This window comes from Pongo pygmaeus, chromosome 15 (assembly GCF_028885625.2).
Source record: "Pongo pygmaeus isolate AG05252 chromosome 15, NHGRI_mPonPyg2-v2.0_pri, whole genome shotgun sequence".
NCBI lineage: Eukaryota > Metazoa > Chordata > Mammalia > Primates > Hominidae > Pongo > Pongo pygmaeus.
The window spans coordinates 62,196,358-62,218,449 of record NC_072388.2 but is presented as its reverse complement, the minus strand read 5'-3'; the positions used below and the strand labels follow the sequence as shown (position 1 = coordinate 62,218,449).

Below are 22,092 nucleotides of genomic sequence, written 5' to 3'. Positions count from 1 at the left end.
TTTTATTCACTGTGCTATTCAGCCTCAGTAAGCCCAGGCCAGGCCCAAATCAGGTGTCCAGTTGTCTAGCTGTGTTGATGTTCCCTTCCGAGTGGCCCCCTTCATAATATGAAGGTTTTGCTGTCACTGTACATAGATGCTAGAGCAGCCTGCCCAAATACTCACTTTAAAGCATAGTATAGGTAGATCTTGCTGTGTCATCTTAGAAGAGACAACAGACCTTTAGTTTCAACCATTCACAAATGACCCTGGGGGGTTCAGACCTACAGTCATTTGTACCTTTGCTGAGAACTCACCAGGCATGTACTACTTTGTGAGGTTGTTATGGGGTAGTACCTGAGTTTCTTAGCTGGAGTTGAGCCTAACTGAGCACAGATCTGCAACCACTCTTCTAGAAGGTTAGCAACCATGTGGAAAATGGCTCAGAAAGAAAAGAACAGCTGTTAGTTTTATATATTTGGTTAAAACTTTGGGAGAAATTCGATATACATATTAACAAATGGCAAGGGTCTACTATATTTTACTTTTAGCAGAAATGCCTTCCTTCTCAAATCAGCTTCAATTCTCCAAACCCTATTTTAATTTCAGAAAGTCGTTTAATTTCTTAAAATCTGTTAGATAAAATTGAACTGTGCATTGCTACCCAGATACATCTCAAAATATGAAGGCATTGTTATTTTTCATATTTTGATTACTCACTTTATTTTTTTTCAAAGTAATTATTTTTTCATAGCTAAATACGTAAACTGGTTTTTATTTATCTGTCATTTTCCCATTATACTTAAAACAATTGACTACTGCGGATTTGGCTCCATATGTGATCTAAAAACTCTGTTTCTTGCGGCACCCGATGCTGAGTTCACAAGATTCACTGTGCTCTATAGAGAGCAAGCGTGTGTGTGTGTGTGGAGAATGCGTCAGTGCATGCTCATGGGTTTAAAGTGGCACCTGCATGTGGGTGAGTCTGCTCATTTGTGTTTCTTGAACTTTTTGTTGTATTAATGAGTGCGTTCTAGAGCATTGAGCATGTAGCAGGGGCTATACGTATTTGGCAAATGACCACGTTTGAACTTTTGCTCTTCCATTTAGGAGGGCCACCTTCTCCTTCTCATTGTTTTTTTTTAAAAAAAAAAGTGTTGTGGAAAGAGAGCTGGATTACTAATAATAGAGAGGAAAGCCCTACGGGGTCCGTTTTGCTTCTCAGGGGCCAGTGCAGTGTGTGAGTGTCCCTCGTTCTGTGTAATATATATACCAAGTAGGGTATTTTTTCCAAGTATGTAGAATTTTTCCAAGTACCCTATAGTGAATTCTTTGTGGAACGAACATCTAACATGGGATAATGACTGGTTCACGTATGTTTGGTTTTATGTGTAAATTTTTCTTAAAATAGTCTAAACTCTCATTAATCCTCCTTGTTCTTACGGATTCTTTTTCATGATGTGCCTCACATCTTGTATTTTGCTTGTACTTACAGGTCATGTTCCTTGGGGAACTGGAAGAAATATTGGATGTTATTGAACCTTCACAATTTGTTAAAATCCAAGAACCTTTGTTTAAACAAATCGCCAAGTGTGTATCTAGCCCCCATTTTCAGGTTAGTAGTAAAGAGGACATGAGCCAGGGAGCATGAGTTATTTTGGTTAAATTTTATTTGTTTCAAAAGCAATGTAATGGACCCTAGCTACGTTTTGTTTATTTGCTATCTCCTCACATGATGATAATTTTAATAATGGCCAGCTTATCTTGAGCACTTGCTGCCTAACAGCCACAGTAATGGTGCTTTCTCTCCAGTAACTTTAATTCTCCTAACACCCTGCAAGGAGGGCATTATGTTTTTTTTAAAGACATACAGATGTGAACACTGAAGCTCAAAGTGGTCAAAAGTATTTCAGATAATTTCTAAATAAGTGGGCTGGTGGGGTTTCTCCAGTGTGTAAGAGAGAATGCTAAATAATGTTTAAGAGGAAAAGGAGAAAACCTAATATTTCTTACTATGCTAGATACTTTACGTACATTATTTATAAATGTCCCATTATTCTCTGAAGCTTTTCTAGATGAAAAAAAAAATGAGGCTCGGAGAACAATTTACTATAGGTCCCAAGTTAATAGAGATTAGAGTCAAATTTTGATCTTTGGTGTGGCTGCTTGCTAAAGCCAGTGACCTTCCCATAGCACTGCTCTGCCTCCTTGTGGCCACTCGGGGCAACAATTTTCTTTCTTGGGGCGGTGACTGCAGTGCTGTGGAACTCACACAGGATGGAAGAAGGGTAAACTGGGGGAGCACACGTTAGGTTTGATTCTTTGGCTGTCTCACCTAAGGCCCGTTTCATAAACCTAGACTCTGCCTATTGATTGGAAGAGATTGTTCAGACTGTGGTTCTTAGCACAGAACCAGACCTCTAATGGTGTCATTTGATTTTGGACTTTTTCCCTAAGCTGTCACTGTGCTGCATAGTTAGAGACGCTAGCTGCTGCTGCTGTTTTGATTTCTGACCAAAAGACATGTTAATATGTTAAAGCAGTGACTTTATGGCAGTCTAGCAGTTGTACCACAAAGCAAGAATAAAGAAGGTAGAAACCATGACAAGCCTGAATAAAAATGGAAAAATTACAGAACAGTATATACATATTTTGATACCACCCAGGGCCTTTAGTGCTCACACATCTGGATTGTTTACCTTATTTTTTTCAGTTTTCGGCAGGATGTTTGGAATTATGGAGGTCAAGGAACAAGTATCTTTTTAAAAATGAGCATCACCGGCTGGGTGCAGTGGCTCATGCCTGTGATCCCAGCACTTTGGGAGGCCGAGGCGGGTGGATCATGAGGTCAGGAGTTCGCGACCAGCCTGGCCAACATGGTGAAGCCCCGTCTCTATTAAAAATACAAAAATTAGCTGGACGTGGTGGTGGGCACCTGTAATCCCAACTACTCAGGAAGTTGAGGCAGGAGATTCGCTTGAAACCAGAAGGCGGAGATTGCATTGAGCCGAGATCGCGCCACTGTACTCTAGCCTGGGCAACAAGAGCGAAACTCCATCTAGAAAAAAAAAAAAAAGAAAAAGAAGAAAAAAAAAAGAAAAAGAAAAAAAAAAGAGCATCACTGGAAAGGCCTAAGTGATACTCAGAAGCTTAGAAAAGAGAGGCCATGTCTTGGTTAGCTCGGGCTGCCATAGCATAACACCATAGACTGGTGACTTAAATGACATTTATTTTCTCATAGCCCTGGAGGCCAGAAGTTTGAGATCAGGATGACAGCATGGTTGGTTTCTGGTGAGATCCTGCTTTCTGGCATGCAGATGGCCTTCTTCTTGCTGTATGCTCACGTGGCCTTTCCTGGCATGTGCATACAGAGAGAGGCAATCTCACTCTCTTCCTCTTCTTATAAGGCCCCCATAGTATCTGGTTAGGACCCCACCCTTATGAGCTCATGTAACCTTAATTACCTCCTAAAAGTCTTGTGTCCAAATATAGTCACGTTGGGGATTAGGACTTCCACATATGAATTGTGGAGGGGACACAATTCAATTTGTAGAAGAAAGAAAAAAGGATTTTAAATTATTTGGCAGAAGTAAAATTGAGAACAAAGGGAAGAGGCTCTTATTTATTAAGTGTTCATTAATAAATGTTTGCTGGTTCATCCACAAACATTTATTAATGAATTTGCTGGTTCATCCATTTATTGAGTGGCTGCCCTATGTAGCCAGACACTTATCATTGTTTGCTTCAGGTATGGCATTAGGATCTGAGGTCTGCACGCTGGTGACACTGCCTCTGTGTGTGCAGAAGGACAATGGATCCCAGGAAAGTAGTGGCTCTGTCCTGTTGTCAGACACAGTAATTTTTAACTTTGCATAAACAATACCTTTCCTCTTTAAGGGGCTGGATACATGTTTTATTAGTGGGTTTACATATTAAAATGGATATATAAGAGATGAAGGAAGTTGTTAGAGTTAAATGGCAGGTAAATATTGGACTCTGGAGGAACGTCCAAAGAGACCATGGGAGGATGCCAGTAAAGAAGGAGGCACCTAGGATTTTCCTCCAACCAGTTAGAATGTTCAGAACAGCCTCATTCTTACTCCTTGTTTTCTCCCTCTCTTTGCCTCCTGCTTTATCTGTGTCAGCTACCTCATTTGCTTTGATGATTCCCAAACACATTGTCCTTGTCCATGCCTCTGCCCTCCTTTCCTTAATGCCCTCTACCTGGAATGCCCTTTCCTTCATCCTTTGAAGCCCAACTTAAATGCCACTTGCCTATGTTACATTTCTTTCTTCTTCTTTTTTTTTTTTTTTTTTTTTTGAGATGGAGTCTTGCTGTGTTGCCCAGGCTGCAGTGCAGTGGTACAGTCACAGTTCACTGCAGCATCTGCCTCCTGGGTTCAAGCGATTCTTGTGCCTCAGCCTCCCGAGTAGCTGGGACCACAGGCACGCCCCACCATGCCCAGCTAATTTTTATGTTTTTAGTAGAGATGGGGGTTTTACCATGTTGGCCAGACTGGTCTCAAACTCCTGACCTCAAATGATCCACCCACCTTGGCCTCCCCAAGTGCTGAGATTACAGACATGAGCCACCACACCCAGCCCCACCTATGTTACATTTCTGCCACCCTTCTGTTTCCCAGGTCATCTGGATTGTTGATTCTGCTCTTTTCCCCTCCTTCCCCTGACACTTTATTCATGTATCTGATATAGCATCTGTCACAGTTTACATTGGATAGGCTTGTAGATGCCCCTTCTCTCACCAGTGTGTGAACTCTTTAGGGATAACAGAGTAAAGAGGTTAAGAATAGAGACTTTGGAATCTGCCACTTACTAGCCATGTGACCTTGAGCCAAAGGCTTCTCTCTCTGAGTCTCAGATTCTTCATCCACAAAATAGAGAAGTAATGGTACCAACTCTGTTGGTTGTGAGGAAATGAGATATTATATATGTGGGACACTTAGCACAGTGCCTGGCATATAGTGAACATGCAGTAATGATTGTTTTCTTTGTACTCTCAGGGTCTGGTGCCTAATGAGTCTCAGGGTTTTGTTTTGTTTTGTTTTTTGAACCAAGCTGAATAACGTAAATGGAAAAATTCTGATTTCTCAGTGTCTTTCGGTAGATACATCTTATACCATTTTGTTCTCTTCTAAAACACAGCTTCTTAATCTGTATAAATGAAGGAAGCTACCCCTTTTTCCCTTTTCCCCTGTAACTACCCTTTTTAGAGATTTTAGGTTTTGTTTTTGAGATGTTCCTTAGAATTCATGAAATCCAAGATGAGCCAATGAGGCCCAGCAGACCAAATTAGAGCTAGCTGACGGCATGGTGGGCAGAGAAAAGGGATCTAAGAGAGCAGAGAGGGTAGGTGCAGCCAGTGTCCCTGAGACCAGAAACTGAGGAGACATCTGGCTTGCACAGGAAGGGACCAGAAACAAACTCTGGAAGAAGTCCTGGAAGTGAGGCCCAGTCTTTACCATTTATTATCAGTGTAACCTTGCCTGCATTACTCAGTCTCCCTGAATCTCTGTGTCCTCATCTGTAAAATGAGCACAATGGTATCTCCTTCTGGGGTGGTGGTAAGGATGATACATTCTACTTGCTGTGTAGGCACAGTGCCTGCCCATAGGAGGTACTTAGTAAATATTAGCCGCTCTACAGGGATGGGCAACTGTGTTGCTCAGTTGTTCCTCAGTAGCTGTGACTGAATGCTAACCATATGCTGGGCACTGGGTTCGATCTAAGTGTATGTGATGAAAAACATAAGAAAGGGGACCGGTGAGATGTGCTAAAGTGATGTCAGGAAAGTGTGGAATCAGATGACATGGGCAGAATTAGAGAAGAATATAAATTAACAGGAAAACTTCTTTTCCTTCCCGGAGTCGATGAACCACTTGAACCACTCTGGACTTTTTTTTGGTGGGAGGAGAAGACACGGTCTTGCTCTGTCACCCAAGCTGGAGTTCAGTGGCATGATCTCCGCTCACTGCAACCTCCGCCTCCCAGGCTCAAGCAGTCCTCCCACCTCAACCTCCCAAGTAGGTGGGACTATAGGCACATGCCACCAATCCCGGCTAATTTTGTGTTTTTGTAGAGGCGAGGTCTCCCCGTGTTGCCCAGGCTGGTCTCAGACTCTTGGGCTCAAGTGATGTGCCTGCCTTGGCCTCCCAAAGTGCTGGGATGACAGGTGTGAGCCACCGTGCTTGGCCCACTTTGGAATTTTCTAAGAGATTTAAAATCCACAAACATTTAAAATGTGGGCCAGGCGCGGTGGTTCACGCCTGTAATCCCAACACTTTGGGAGGCTGAGGTGGGTGGCTCACAAGGTCAGGAGATCGAGACCATCCTGGCCAACATGGTGAAACCCCATCTCTACTAAAAATACAAAAATTAGCTAGGCGCAGTGGTGCGTGCCTGTAATCCCAGCTACTTGGGAGGCTGAGGCAGGAGAATCGCTTGAACCCGAGAGGCGGAGGTTGCAGAGAGCTGAGATCGCGCCACTAGCGAGACTCCCATCTCAAAAAAAAAAAAAAAAAAAATTAAAATGTGATTAATATTTAATTTTACTTTTAATTGAATGATTTAAAAATAGCCTTTTAAAATACTTTTGTTTGGAAAGATTTATAATTTTGTTTTGTCTTTTTCTCTCCCTTAACATTTTATTTTTCTTTTCCCAAAGGTGGCAGAAAGAGCACTCTATTATTGGAATAATGAATACATCATGAGTTTGATAGAAGAAAACTCTAACGTCATCCTTCCCATCATGTTTTCCAGCCTTTATAGGATTTCAAAAGAACATTGGAATCCGTAGGTTTTCAGTTTCTTTCCTCCATTCTCTTCCTCCCTTCCTCTCTTTCTTTCCCTTCAGCCTTATTATGTGCCAGATGCTGTCCTTGTTGCTGAAGACGTATGTGAAAAGATAAAATCCTTACCTTCTGGGGATTCACTGACTAGAGAAAATAAACAGATACTTTAACAAAATACCAGTTAAAGTATCTGTTTACTAGACAGACTTCTTGATCTGTCTATGAAGGTAGCAGATCTTTTGGGGAGGTACTGCAGCTGAGAGGAGAGGTGTGTAGATACTGACAGCATGGCCATGCTTAGACTGAATCTGAAAGGAATTTGGCAGGTGGATGGCATGGGGAGAGCCCTTTCAGACAGTGGGTCCATCCATCACGTTAAAAGGCACAAAGATGTAAAAAGCAGCTGTCAGTTTCTGAGACCTGTGAGTTTGGGAGGGCTGAGGCACAAGATCTTTTGGGGAGGGTGCTAGAGGATGTGGCTAGAAAAGATTATGGGACTCGTGTGAGCCTTCACCAAGTAGATGATGAGGAAGTACTGAAGGGTGATAAGTGGGGAAGTGGTCTGACTAGGTTTGCATTTTAGTGTGATCTGTTTCTTAACAGCTAACTCAGTTGCTGTATGTATCTCTTGGAAAAGAAGAAGTTTAAAATCATCAAGGGAAGTTTAGCATCCAGCCCTATGAAAGTTAAAGCATTCTGAATTTGAATGCCTTTACATTTTTCTCTGTGGAATAGAAGGAAAATTTAATGTGGCATTTAAAAATTGGGAGATACAATTCAGTATATTCATAATGTTTATCTTTAAAAATTTTGCATGTAATTATAAAAATCACATTTCTCATTTTTCAAATTTGCCTAATTATATTAATAGAACTTGTAAAAATAAAGAGCTGATAAACAGTTACGTCCCTTTATACAGATAGTCTCTTGAGGACCTAGAGGATGGTTCTAGCAAGTGTCTGTAACTACTCAGTATACTACATTTGGTGCTTTCCCATCACTGCCCTTGGGAGGAAGGTCATTCTGGAACCTTAACAGAAAAGAACTTAAATTTTCCTTTTAATGGCACAAGGCAGAAGCTATACAGCAAGTGTACGTTCTTGTAAATGTTTTGGAAACATCAGACTCATGGTTTATTTAATATATGGCTAATTTTTACCAATGCATTTTTCAGTGGTATTAGGAGCATGTTTGTTGCAAAACGGAAGCAACGGATATTTTTGCAAAAGGAAAAGCTATTTAGACTCTAGTCTGAAGCTATCAAGCCCATCATTACCTTGTCCTCACATTGCCCAAGAGCTAATTCTTGTTAAGTATGGGCTACCATTTTGGCTGTTTAGCTGTATAGTGTCCCATAGCTAATAGCAACCATCCCAGCTTGCCAGTTATCTTATCAGCATATATTTTGGGTCAGCAGTACTGTGCAGATCAGAGCTAGACAAATAATTCATATTGAACCACCCAACCTACATGAGGGCTTGATTTCATTTCTTTGGATAAGAATAATTTATATACATACACATATATAACATTTGTTTCTATGGAAGTGGCTTCTGATTTTGATGAATTATGTGTTTAGAAAATAGAAGTCTATGCAAATTCAGGTGTCTAAGGTTAGTGCTATCACAGATCCTTATTTTAGGATGAAGTTGCTTTACTATTATACTTGCCTTTTTATTAAATTATCAAATGCCCACAGGCAGCTCTATTCTGGGTGCCAATAATTAGAAGGGCAGGCCGGGTGCCGTGGCTCACGCCTATAATCCCAGCACTTTGGGAGGCCGAGGCAGGCGGATCACCTGAGGTTGGGAGTTCGAGACCAGCCTGACTAACATGGAGAAACCTCGTCTCTACTAAAAATACAAAATTAGCCAGGCGTGGTGGCTCGCTTCTGTAATCCCACCTACCCGGGAGACTGAGCCAGGAGAATTGCTTGAACCCAGGAGGTGGAGGTTGTGGTGAGCCAAGATGGTGCCATTGCACTCCAGCCTGGGCAACAAGGGTGAAACTCCATTGCAAAAAAAAAAAAAAAAAAAAAGAAGGGCAAAGTTAGATTTTTTTTCTAGTTCTACCACCCCTCAGAAAATTATCTTGCCTTGAGATCTCTTGATGTGGAAATGAACTGTAGGTCATTTTCAGTTGTTCCAACTAAAAAAGGATACAGACAATGTGCAGTATGAGAAATCATTCAGGCAAAAGTTGTGCTTTTGCTTTCTTCATTCAGTATCCCATTTTATAAGACTAACTAACACGCTCCCTTTTTTCTGTGCTTTCCAGGGCTATTGTGGCATTGGTGTACAATGTGTTGAAGGCATTTATGGAAATGAACAGCACCATGTTTGACGAGCTGACAGCCACATACAAGTCAGATCGTCAGCGGTAACTTTTTAAAGCTTTTTTGTCAGCTGTGCATAAAACTATTGAGTTTTTTCCTTGCTCTTTGCTGAAGTTGCCTAATTGTACCCCAAATCTTAAGCAGCACAATTTTGTTTACAGTCATGCATTGCTTAACAACCAGTATATGTTCTGAGAAATGCATCCTTAGGCAATTGTATTGTGTGAACATCATAAGTGTACAGTAATTACACAAACCTAGATGGTATAGCCTACTATGACACACCTGAGCTATGTGGTATTGCCTGTTCTTCCCAGGCTACAAACCTGTACAGCGTGTTACTGTGGTGAATACCGTAGCCAACTGTAACACAAATCACTAGGCAGTAGGCCTTTTTCAACCCTGTTAAAATTTTATGGGACCACCGTGGTATATGTGGTCTGTGTTGACCGAAATGTTGTTATTTGGCACATGACTGTATTTATATATTCATTTTTGCACGCTTATTAACTGTGTCTTTATTACTGTGCCACTGAGTAACAAAGCTTTGTGACACTGTCATTTTGATAAAGCCCGCTTTCTTTCCTTTCTTTGATAATATTTCAGTTTTGCCTCAGGGTTAAGAGCCCAGCATATAACTGGTATTTTAGGTTCACTTAAAGGGACCATCAAGTAGTTTGCTCTCTGGGATTCACTCCCACTCTGAACTTACTTGAAGTATAATTGGGCAGATCTTGTACTTCACTCCAATAGCAGGAGGAATGAGGCACCATTTATCTAGCTCTTGGGCCCAGGACTTACTAGAACCTAACAAATTTATTACAATTTAAAGATCAGTGAAAAAAACATGAAGGCTAATAGTCTGGTATTAACCAGAAATGTTTGAGACCATATGGGAGAACAAACCAGTGGAACTCTTTACAATAAATGCTTATGGCTTAGTAAAAATCTTGTCCAATGCATTCTACTTTCCAAAAGATGTACTTGGGGAGATGATAGAAATCTAGAGAGCTCTTTGTAGTTGAGCCTGTGGTTTGGCTTTGATCACCCATAAGCAGATGTCAGCTTTGTATATTATAAAACTGTGGACCTTAGAGGACCCAGAGATATGTGCGAGTGTTCATACCCAGGGTCTTGCTGAACCTCTCTGGTTCCCTTGGTGCTTTGCTTTGTCTCATTTTTAGTCTGTCACTTGCATTTTATTGATAAAAAGAGCAATGAGAGGAAAGGTTTGATGGCAGAGGGACCATTGCAATGATTTTTTTATTTTAAGTTACCAGGGATGTGGTTTATGAAAACCAATTTAATTATGGAATGTGGCGAGTATTTAGCTGAGAATCTCAGAAAAGGCTGAGATTTTTTACCCAGAATATTGGGATTTATGGGATATGTTAATCCATACTCACAGCTTAAACAACTTTTTTTTTTTTTTTTTGAGAGGGAGTCTCGCTCTGTTGCCCAGGCTGGAGTGCAGTGGCGTGGTCTCGGCTCACTGCAAGCTCCACCTCTCGAGTTCATGCCATTCTCCTGCCTCAGCCTCCTGAGTAGCTGGGACTACAGGCACCCGCCACCACGCCCGGCTAATTTTTTGTATTTTTACTAGAGACAGGGTTTCACTGTGTTAGTCAGGATGGTCTCGATCTCCTGACCTCATGATCCACCTGCCTCGGCCTCCCAAAGTGCTGGGATTACAGGCATAAGCCACCGTGCCCAGCCCTAAACAACTTTTAATTCACTATATTAGCGATTGTTGCAAATTATAAATTTATAATAACCCTCCTTGTCCCAAACTTAAAATCTTTAAAGGATGTTACTTAAAAAAACAGCCAAGGGTACATTTTAATACTGTGGTGCACCATTAAAAGTGCATTGTGCGTAATATCTTCTCTGAAAGCTCATTATTATTATCCTAGTTGAACCAGGATTAAATCTGTAGAATCTCATCAAGAATATTGAAGAACTTGGCCGGGCACGGTAGCTCACGCCTGTAATCCCAGCACTTTGGGAGGCTGAGGCGGGTGGATCATCTGAGGTCAGGAGTTCGAGACCATCCTGGCCAACATGGTGAAACCCCGTCTCTACTAAAAATATAAAAATTAGCTAGGCACAGTGGCATGTGCTTGTGGTCCCAGCTACTAGGGAGACTGAGTTGGGAGGGTCACTTGAACCCAGGAGGTAGAGGTTGCAGTGAGCTAAGATCACAGAACTGTACTCCAGCTTGGACATTGGAGTGAGACTCTGTCTCAAAAAAAAAAAAAAAAAAAAAAGAGAGAATATTGAAGAACTTATTTCTACTCAAATTATTTGGTTTGTATTTAGTGAACTTCAATAATAAAACTGTTTTCTGATTATTATCTAGACTAAATAGACTAAACCCTTGAAAAAGAGAATTAACTAAGGGGACCAGGAATATATAAAACTATGCTGTTGATTGTGATATTCTGGCATATTACAGTTATTTATAATGAGTGTACTTTCTTAATGAGAAAATGGGGGCCAGGCGTAGTGGCTCACACCTGTAATCCCAGCACTTCGGGAGGCCGAGGCAGGCGGATCACCTGAGGTTGGGAGTTTGCGACCAGTCTGACCAACATGGAGAAAACCCATCTCTACTGAAAAATACAAAATTAGCCGGGCGTGGAGGCACATGCCTGTAATCCCAGCTACTCGGGAGGCTGAGGCAGGAGAATCACTTGAACCCGGGAAGGGGAGGTTGCCGTGAGCAGAGATTGCATCATTGTACTCCAGCCTGGGCAACAAGAGCAATCCCAGCTCTTTGGGAGGCCGAGGCAGGCGCATCACGAGGTCAGGAGATCAAGACCATTCTGGCTAACATGGTGAAACCCCGTCTCTACTAAAATTACAAAAAATTAGCCGGGCGTGGTGGCGGCCGCCGGTAGTCCCAGCTACTCAGGAGGCTGAGGCAGGAGAATAGCGTGAACCCAGTAGGCAGAGCTTGTAGTGAGCCGAGATTGCACCACTGCACTCCAGCCTGGGTGACAGAAGGAGACTCCGTCTCAAAAAAAAAAAGAGAAAATGGGTTTTTAAAAGCAAGGATAATAATTTGTCAAATGAGCAATAGAAGGGTGTACTGACAGATGGGAACATTGGTTTCTCCATAGGTGTGGGAATAGGACAAGGGAATGAAGAAATTTAGTTGGTACTGTCAGAGTAATAACTGAATGGACAATTTTACTTCAGGATGGCAAGAAGTTAATGGTTTCAGTTCAGATCAAATTTTGAAATATTACGAATCTGAAAATGGTGGGTGGAATAAGTATTTAACACTGTTAGATACATATGCCAACATTAGTGCTATGTAAAATTGAAATTAGAAGGGAATTTGACAGTATCCCCTGCATGACGGTGTGGGTAAGCATTAAAATTTCCACCTACAGGGAGAGAGAAAAGTGGGAAAGATTGGGGGTGACAATAACTATATCAGCAATATTTAGAATTTTTAAAGATAATGTTGTCAGTATGAAAGCCGTGTGATAAGTGAGCATAATGCTCAGTTGGAAGAAAAGCCCCACAGGATAAATTGCATTGAGTGCCATAAATCTCTTGATCAAAAACATGAAACACTTCAGTAACAAGATGATGAATGTTTTAATGATGTCAACACTTAATTAACCAATTTATGCCTAGTGTTCCATTATTGGAATGCTAAGCTTGTGGGAGTCATTTCTATCCCACTGCTCAAGGTCATCGCCAAGGTCTGATTTTTCACAAAAAAATTTTGCAACCTCTGGCATAAATGGGTTGAAACTGCAAATTAGGGCATTGGGAACCTGAAATACATTGAAATGTTATTTAGTTGAGTAAAATTCCAAGCCCTTGCTTACCATCCCTTTCTCTCTCCAAATAAAAAGGTCATATTCATCGAAAGTCAGCAGGATCTATAGAATTGATTTATATATACCCAAATTGTGGTCTTTGCTAACATTTATTTAGACCTTATAATTATCCCCAGACTGTACTGAGAAACAAAAAGTGATAATTTGTCAAACAGCTTGATTATGTTTAGAATCTGGAATGCACCAGGAGTGGTGGTGCACACCTGTAGTCCCAGCCACTCAGGAGGCTGAGGCAAGAGGATTGCTTGAGCCCAGGTGGTTGAGGCTAGAGTGAGCTATGATTGTGCCACTGCACTTTAGCCTGAGTGACAGAATGAGACCCTGTCTCTAAGAAAAAAACAAAAACAAAAATGAAAAAACCAGAAGAAGATTGGAGGATTATTGTCCTTGCCCTTATTGTCCTGTAAGTGCAATTTTTTCAGGGTCAAAATTAACAAATAGGTAATTATATGAAAACTATTCTGCTTACTGAAATTTATATTGTGCAGATTTGTATTTGAGATAGCTGAAACTAATTATGGTAAACAAGGCCTAAGTTATGAAAATATTACCTATTAAATCATGATATTAATCACCATATGGCTTTACTAAGCCATAAGCATTTATTGTAAAGAGTTCCACCGGTTTGTGCTCCCATATGGTCTTAAACATTTCTGGTTAATACTAGACTATTATGGCATTATAATTCAACATTTCCTCAAGTCTCTAGTGGAATAAGAATATAAAATTACTTAGGTTTTTCTTGAGTTTTTTGGGAGTTGGAGGGGATGAAGATTAATCTCTATTGCTCTAGATAATAACTTTTAAAAAACATTGGTTATAATGTTTTAAAAAATGAGGCATTGGAATTACATACAAATTTCACTCAACCCATGTGGATTTCCCTGCGTAGAAATTGTACTGTGGCTGAAGTTTTAATCCTTGCTAAGTGAGGTAGTGCATGGATTATATCCCCATGCCTGAGATGGTGGAGCCCCCATTTTCAGGAATTATCTGAATTCCTGGATTTATGAATGTTAATCTGGATCTGCTTTTTTTTTTTTTTTTTTTTTTTTTTTTTTTTATGACGGAATCTCGCTCTGTCTGCCAGGCTGGAGTGCAGTGGTGCGATCTCCACCCGCTGCAATCTTCGCCTCCCGGGTTCAAGCGATTCTCCTGCCTCAGCCTCCCAAGTAGCTGGGACTACAGGCACACGCCACCATGCCCGGCAAATTTTTTTATTTTTAGTAGAGACGGGGTCTCACTGGTGATCCACCCGCCTCGGCCTCCCAAAGTGCTAGGATTACAGGCGTGAACCACTGTGCCTAGCCTGGGTCTGCTTTTTATTGGTTCGCTGCAACATGGAAAAACCAAAGACAGTGTAGTGAATTATTTTTAATAAATGTGAATTTATTTAACTTACAATATAGTCTTATATTCCTGCATCATGTACTTCCTACTTGGTTAATGTTAAAAATCCTTTTTTTGTAAAAATGTGGTAATTTTAAAATGTCCTTGGCAAAATAAAGTTTATCGATTCTAATTTGGACATCCAATTTTTGGGGGAAATTTTACCAAATAGTGAAATCTCAAAGTCTGAAAATCACTAAATTTAAAATCAGTGAAATTGATATTGAACCCAATTTGAACGCTTGATACATTAAAATTTAATACATAATAATATCAACCAAGTTCTTTTCAGATCATTAAAAGTGAAATCACAAGTTTTCAGTTTCTTCTAAACTGCTGAAGAATTTAAATATACATGAGGTAGGAAAAATAGATAGGAATAAAGGAGCAGATATATTTTCTTGACCTACTATATTCTCTGTATCAGTGTCATCTCCAGCATCCTTTTTGAGAAGCCATTTGGAGATAAAGAAAAATTAAGATTCTTACTAAGCTGCAAGTGAAAATCACTAATATGCCCTTGATTTTTCAATAACTGATGCATATAAGTCATTCCCATTTTTGTTTCTTAGTAATTTTAAAGTTAATTTTCTGAATTAAGCTAAGTATAAAGGAGTGTCAAGGTGAAATTGTAAAATATTCATTGTTGCATAATCTCATTAAACCTCATCTGTTTACATTGTATTCTATTTCTTCCTCAGTGAGAAAAAGAAAGAAAAGGAGCGTGAAGAATTGTGGAAAAAATTGGAGGATCTGGAGTTAAAGAGAGGTCTTAGACGTGATGGAATAATTCCAACTTAACAAAAACAATGACAACAACATTACTAACCTGTGGAGTCACACATTTATGTAGTAGAAGATGGAGCAACAGTTTTCTGTATTGTGCAACTTTACAGTAGATTTCACATTTGTTTCATTATTACAACAGCACTGTATATACCTGTCTCTAAGTAAAGGAAAAAACAAAATAAGGACTTCAATCCAAAGTTTGGACAGTAGATGGACTTCTCAGAACTTTGCAAACATAATCATTGTTCTAACCCTCTTTTTAAAAAAAAATCGGTCTTCAAAGATCTGTTGATGAAATTGCTATGTTAAAATTCCATTATCGGGAGTTCCTTATTTATCACTAGCAGAGAGTATGATACAATTTTCAAATGTGAACAGTCTTAAATTTAGCTTGTCTTTCTGCTAAGCTGTTAAATGTATTTATAGTAAAGGAAGAAAAAAGACTGTCATTTCCTTATAAGTTTGTATAACATCCTCCTCTGGATAACTTGACTGTAATTTGACATCTTTTTCTTTTGCACATCTTCCTGAGTTGAATGTCCACGTGGAATGGGGTCATGAATTATAAAAAAGTCCCTGATAAAAGTTTAGTTTACTGGGGTGAACATCTTTCCAGTAACCAGGTAGTCCTGGTACTCCTTTAGTTTTAAAATTAGGAGTTAAAAGAGAAGAGGTGATAAACATAGTAGGGAAGGAAATATTGGATTCATGCATCAGTTTATGGTGAATCCAAATCAATGTCTTGAATCCTTTGAAAACAGGCACTGGGACATTACAGGCAGTACCTGACCAGTATTAGTTGCATATATCATTGAACACACATACCAGAGATGTTTTAGAAATGCGAGAAAAACATCCTTTTGGACTATTTGAAATAAGAAAGACAAACACTAAACAATACAACCATGAAATTGATCGCCAGGATTGCAAATCTAATTGGGAAAAGAGTTGAGCAAACAGCTTGGACTGTTTGGAGTTGTTGCCTTACTTTTTAATATGTATTTATAAAGTATTCCAGCAAAAGAGGATGTAGCCTCTGGGAAAAAACAAACATGTTACAGTGTTTTTTGTAGATTCTCGTTCTATATCTCATCACAGCGCCAGCCCTGTTTTTAGCCGGAAAGGATTCAGGATAAACATTATTATGCATTCTGAATTGGATGCATATTCCTAACTACTGTATTTGTTACCAAAAGTGGTTCTACAAATGCTACTGACAAAAATCTGGAAATTCCTAATGTCCTGAGTATTAATAATAAAGTTTAAAAATGCTTTTATATCAAAGGTGCATCGTGACCAAATTGTTTAAGAAAAAAACAAAAAACAAAATCTAGGGCTGTATTTTTTATATATATATATATATATATATATATATATATATATATCTTATTGGCTCTCTGCTTTGTATTTAAATGAAGAATCTTACTACATCTTGGGTAGGTAAACTGCTGATAAAACTTGTGTACAGTATGTACTTACCTAATGCAGTTGCATTATTATGTACTGAAAGATATGTGTTTGGAGGTTTATTTCCAGGATGCTTTTGCTTGTTATGGACATCGCGGCAGTGAGCTGGTAATCCTAAACCATCACTTCCAGCAGTATTGATGGTATAGAGCTGATTCTGTGTTCATGTGTTGAATTGTGATAGTAGCAAACATGAACATATGAACTATTGTTGCTCTTAATAGAAATACAATATAAATATGGGCTTGTATATTTTCTTCCTTACATTTAAATATAAAGTAGAATACGCAGTTTTATTATTTTCAAGAAAAACAAAAAAAGCTGCTGACCTTTCTCCCCCATAAAGTTTTTCAGGATGATCAGGTCACAGTGTGTACGTAAGAGTCAGCTAATTATGGATATTGTCATCTCGGTAACTTTGTAAAAAAACGAAAACAAAACTGGCATTGTTAATTCCAAAAAAAAAAAAAAAAAAAAACCCAGCAGTTAAAAAAAAAAGTCATATGCAACACCAGACGCAACATGGTTTAATGGAATTAATAGTTTTTTTTTTTTTTTAAAAGAACATTGATGGGGATTCACTGTAAAGTTGGCAGAGGCTGCCAAAGACAAAACAACTGACTTTAAAAATGCTGGAACAAAGTGATAAAAAATAAATTTGTAACAAATCTTCTCCTTTTTAGCCCTTGTCATTTTAGCCCTTTAGTTTCAACTCTGCGTTATATTTAGTTTATATAGTATAAACTTTTGTTTGCCATTAATTCATCTTTTAGGTAGAAGACATTAAAATCACAGGTTTATGAAGAATCTCTGCCCATTGGAATGAAATGCAGTCATTTGAAATGAGAAAGGCCAGGATCCTTTTTTGCACCTTACCCTGTCTTCAAGAGTAAAGGTGAACACTTACAGCTATCCTCCTTGATGTCAATTTTGTATGTTGATCATTCCAAACTGAGAAGAATAAAGCCACATTTTAGACATATTTATAGAATCAATTAAAGCTATATGTCTAAAATTCATAGGGCAACTTCTGAGAAGAAACACTGTCTTTTTCTTTTTTAATGGAAAGTGACAATGTGACATTAGTCATGTTGTGTGCAGTGACGCAGAGTAACTGAGGTAATCTGACTGTTGCACTATGTGACATATTTCAGGATGTACTTGCTGCATTTGCAGCAGCCCTCTCTCTCTGTCCCTTCCCACAATTCTGCTGTTGCTGCAACTTGAGTTAATTGTGACAAGTGCATCTTTGTGTTATATTTTGTTTGCTTCATAATTTCCAGAACTATATATAAATATATTTTTTAAATAGCAAATATTGTAGTTAGTGAGTGATGATCACTCCAACCTTATCCTTACCATATTGGTTTCAGGGATAGGATTAAGAGTGTCTTTGGAAGAGAAAAATACACACAACCCTGTGGTTTAGAATGACGCTGAGGCCTTAGGCTGTGGGCCTAGAACAACTATGTGAGTGAATTCACCCATCTCATACTTTGAATCAAGCATGCATTCCTTTTTCTCATTGTGCAAGTATCCCCAGTTGTTTTCCTTCAGTGTTGAGTTTTTGTCCTTTTAAATTTTATTATATTTTGCTCTCCCTAACATTTGACTGTTTTTTATAAAAAAAAGAAAATAAATAAATAAATAATACCCTCGATGCCGCTGGATACTCACAAGCAGGGTTATGCTCCTTCATCTTGGGCTTGTTTGCCTAAATGAAAGGGTTTAATTTATTTTGTACCTCCTATGCGTGGGATAGTCCAGGGTGCAGAGCCAGGACTTGCTTGTAATTGCACCTGCTATACTTAAATGTATAGCCCTAGGCTCAATCACACTATGGAAAGAAACAAAAAAAGTATATTTAGAGCTTTAAAAGCTTTTTTATTTTTTTGTGGGGATGAGGGTGGGATGGGAAAGGGATGTATGGATGTTATTGGCATTTTTAAGTGTTTAGAGTTTTTTGGGGTTTGGGGTGGTTTTTTCTCCTTGTTTTCCTTTTTTTCCTTTTAATTGGATGCACTGACCTGGCCCAGGAAATGAAGAGATTCTCTTTTGATGCTATTACCAATGTTATCTTAAAGTGACAGTCACCTGTAACAAAAAGGTGGCACCAGACATGATCACTGATGTTTTATTTGCACATCAATATTTTTATTTTTGTATTCTGGCTCAGCTGCTTCTGTGAGTGGAGTTAAGGAATGAGCCACAAAGATTTTTGTAGTAGGTATATTGGCATTGCATTTTATATTCCTCTATATTTAATTTTGAAAATCTAAAAGAAGGATTGTGCATCTTGAGAGAAAGTTGAGCAAATTGTGATCTAGCGGAATGTTAATTTGTGCTGCTTCTTGTGCACGATAGCAGCAGTAGTATCTCTCTTGGAAATAAACATCCCATATTATGATGTCTATGAATATAGGTTTCCTTTTCTTCCTTCCCTCCCTCCTTCCCCCACCTTTCTCTTTTTTTTCTCTCTCTCACCTTCTCTTTTCCTCCTTCCCTTTTCCCTTCCTCTTTCTTTACTTTTTTTGAAATCACTTATTGTAAATAAGTTGTAATCCAAACCTCATGTATCAATGGGGAACTTTCAAATATAAATATTACCAATGCATTTTCTGGTTGTTGTCTGATTTTTGATTGAAGTATAATGAGAATGACATGTCTGTTGCTTTTGGTTTGAGGACTTCGCTTTAGCTTCATAAATCTTTGGGTATTTTAGTATTTCATTGTTTTAGCAGGAGAGGGCAGCAAAAGTTCATTTTCCCTGTTAGTAATGCTGTGGTTCATGATCGGTTTTAAATTTAGCTGTGTGTGTGTGTTTTTTTAAACAGCATCTCTTTGTGAGTAGAGGTAAAAATGAAACATTTTTGATACGAAAAGTTGCATATGAAAATTATAGACTGGTTCAACCAGACAGTGAAGACTTCTGATCCACATCAAACTTAAAATGCCACAAAACAATCTTCCACCTCTGGCTAAAACATGCTACTTCCTTTTCAAACACCACAAAATACAAGCTGAGTCTTAAACACCTGGAATTTAAAATGTTTTTCTTTGGAAATGATTTGCTTTCTTCAAAGTGGTAACAGAAACAAAAATGAAGGTGCTCCCCAAAAAGAAATGTAACCTTCCCCTTTCACAGATGTGTGAGAGGTTCTGTACTGTGGGTGCATCATAATAAAGAAGCAGTGAAGAGTTTTCAGGTGCCTGGCTGTTTTTGTTTGTTTGTTTCTGAACTCTGTGGCCTTTTGAACCATACAAATATTAGATTTGATTAACTTAGCTTTGAGGCAGTGGGGTTGGTATGTTCAGGCTTTCATTTTGAGAAGTCAGTTTATGATTATGAGTATGTAATATTGGGAAATGGTCCAGTATCGGTTGCTGTATAACATACTACTCCAAAAGTAGCGGCTTAGAAAAATAACAATTTATTCTCATCACAAATCTATAGTTTGGGAAGGACTTGGCAAGAATATCGTGTCTGTGATCCTCGAGTGTCAACCAGGGTGTCACAGGTGGGGCAGGAAACTTCACTTCCAACATGGTTCACTTACATGGTTGACAAGTTAGTGCTGACATTTGGCTTGGAGTTCAACCAGGGGTCTCAGTTCTTCCTCACAGTACTTTCTTCTTGGGCTTCCTCACAGCATGGCAGCTGGGTTCTAGGAGGCAGGAAGTGGAAACTGCCTCTTCTTTGAGGCCTGGGCCCAGAAACTATCATGGCATCACCTCCATCATATTCTATTGGTCACGCGGTCACAGAGCCTGCTCAGATTCAAGTGGAGGGGGCATAGTCCTCACTGTGAATCAATGAGAAGTGTTTTCAGTGATTTGCAATTATCTTTAAGCTACCATGGGATAGTTTTTTTTTTTTTTGGTAAAGTATTTGATTTAGGTGTGATCTACTCCCTTAGCTAATTAAATTACATCAAATTGGAACCATGTGGAATTAACCAATTAATATTTCATATTAAAATTAATCTGGGTTTGGAAGGGAAAAGCCCTTGTAAATGTCAGCAATTTTGTATTTCAAAGCGTAACCACTTGTAGCACCTGAAGATCAACCTCCTGGTAAGTTAGAAAGAAGAAACTTGGAACAAAAAATTTTAGGGTTCAAGAGACTTAAGAGATGATTTTAAGAAAATATTTAATTCTTTGCATAATGTTGCTTCCTGTCTATAAGTAAATATTTACAAGAATGGATGCAAAGTAAATGTACAATAAGGATACAGATTTTTGTATAAGTAGTATGTCTATTAGATAAGTAATGTTTCTATTAGATTAAGTTTACATTATACTTTTAAATTTTTTTAAGGGAGACCAAAGTATGTGATTGTTGAAGGGGAATTAGTTTGACTTTTTTTAAATGATTTTTTTTGGAGAAAGTATTGCTTTTTTATTATTAGGCACATGCTTTTTGTGGACCACTGGAAACAAGAGTAGATAAACATTCATTGCCTATCAGCCAAGTGAGAGAACCTCTGGATAGAGTCTTAATTTCATTAGTACAAAAAAAAATCAATGAGATTATTAGCCTTATTAAACACATGGGGAAATTGAGACTCACAAATTAAATAATGGGTCTAAATGTACATGATTGATTCTTCTGTGATGCATGTTCATTATACAATACACATTCGCGGAAAGGCAGAATTATTTGCTTTTATGATTGTTTTTTGTGATCTAAGAAACCATTCTTCCCCCCATTTTCCTATCCCAGGCCAAAAAATATTCTCTTACATTTTTCTGTAAGAGCTTTATAATTTTAGCTTTTATATTGAGGTCTGTGATTCATCTTGGATTATTATGTGTAGGTTGTAAAATAGGAATCTAGGTCCAGTTTTTCCATGTGGATATTCAGTTATTGTGGGGCCAATTGTTGAAAAGTCTCCCCAAAGAACTGCTTTCTTGTCAAAAAGCTGCCTTAAAAGTATATATCTAAGTCTGGGTTCTCTTTTCTGTTCTAATGGTTGATATTTTTATCCTTATGCCAGAACCACACTGTCATGATTGCTGTAGCTTTATTATAGTCTTGAATCAAGTTGTCTTTCAGTTTTGTATTTTTCAAAATTGCTTTCGGTATTCTTTTTTTTTAAATTTTTATTTATTTATTTTTTATTTTATTTTATTATTATTATAGTTTAAGATTTTAGGGTACTTGTGCACAATGTAAGTCCTTTGCATTTCTACATAAAATTTAGAAGCAGCATGTCTACCAAAGGAAAAAAAAAGCCTGGGTGGGATTATGATTGGGGTTACATGAGGGCTGTGCTCTCATGAATGGATTGATGTCATTACTGGGAGACTGGGGGTGGGTTTGTTATTACAGGGAGTGGGTTCATTGTATTATTTAATAAAAGGGTGAGTTTGGTTCTGTCTCTCTCTCTTTCTCCCTCTCTCTCGCTCCCTCCCTCCCTCTCTCTCCAGTCCTCCCTCTTTTACCTCCGCATCTTGCCTTCCATCT

The 22,092-nt window shown here is 38.7% G+C and overlaps 1 protein-coding gene across 6 annotated transcripts in view; it reads left to right on the top strand.

Moving 5' to 3' along the window:
- Positions 1 to 16,442, top strand: part of PPP2R5E (protein phosphatase 2 regulatory subunit B'epsilon) — a 174,172-nt gene extending 157,730 nt beyond the window's left edge. For 5 of the 6 annotated variants that reach the window (XM_054449810.2, XM_054449809.2, XM_054449801.2 and 2 more), the window contains 4 exons: positions 1,475 to 1,594; positions 6,662 to 6,789; positions 9,066 to 9,167; positions 15,071 to 16,442. In XM_054449810.2, the coding sequence (XP_054305785.1) occupies positions 1,475 to 1,594; positions 6,662 to 6,789; positions 9,066 to 9,167; positions 15,071 to 15,170 (450 nt within the window). In that variant the 3' untranslated portion in view covers positions 15,171 to 16,442. The remainder of the gene's footprint in view (positions 1 to 1,474; positions 1,595 to 6,661; positions 6,790 to 9,065; positions 9,168 to 15,070) is intronic. The other variant, XM_063651671.1, reaches the window with a different exon arrangement.
- The last annotated feature ends 5,650 nt before the right edge of the window (positions 16,443 to 22,092 follow it).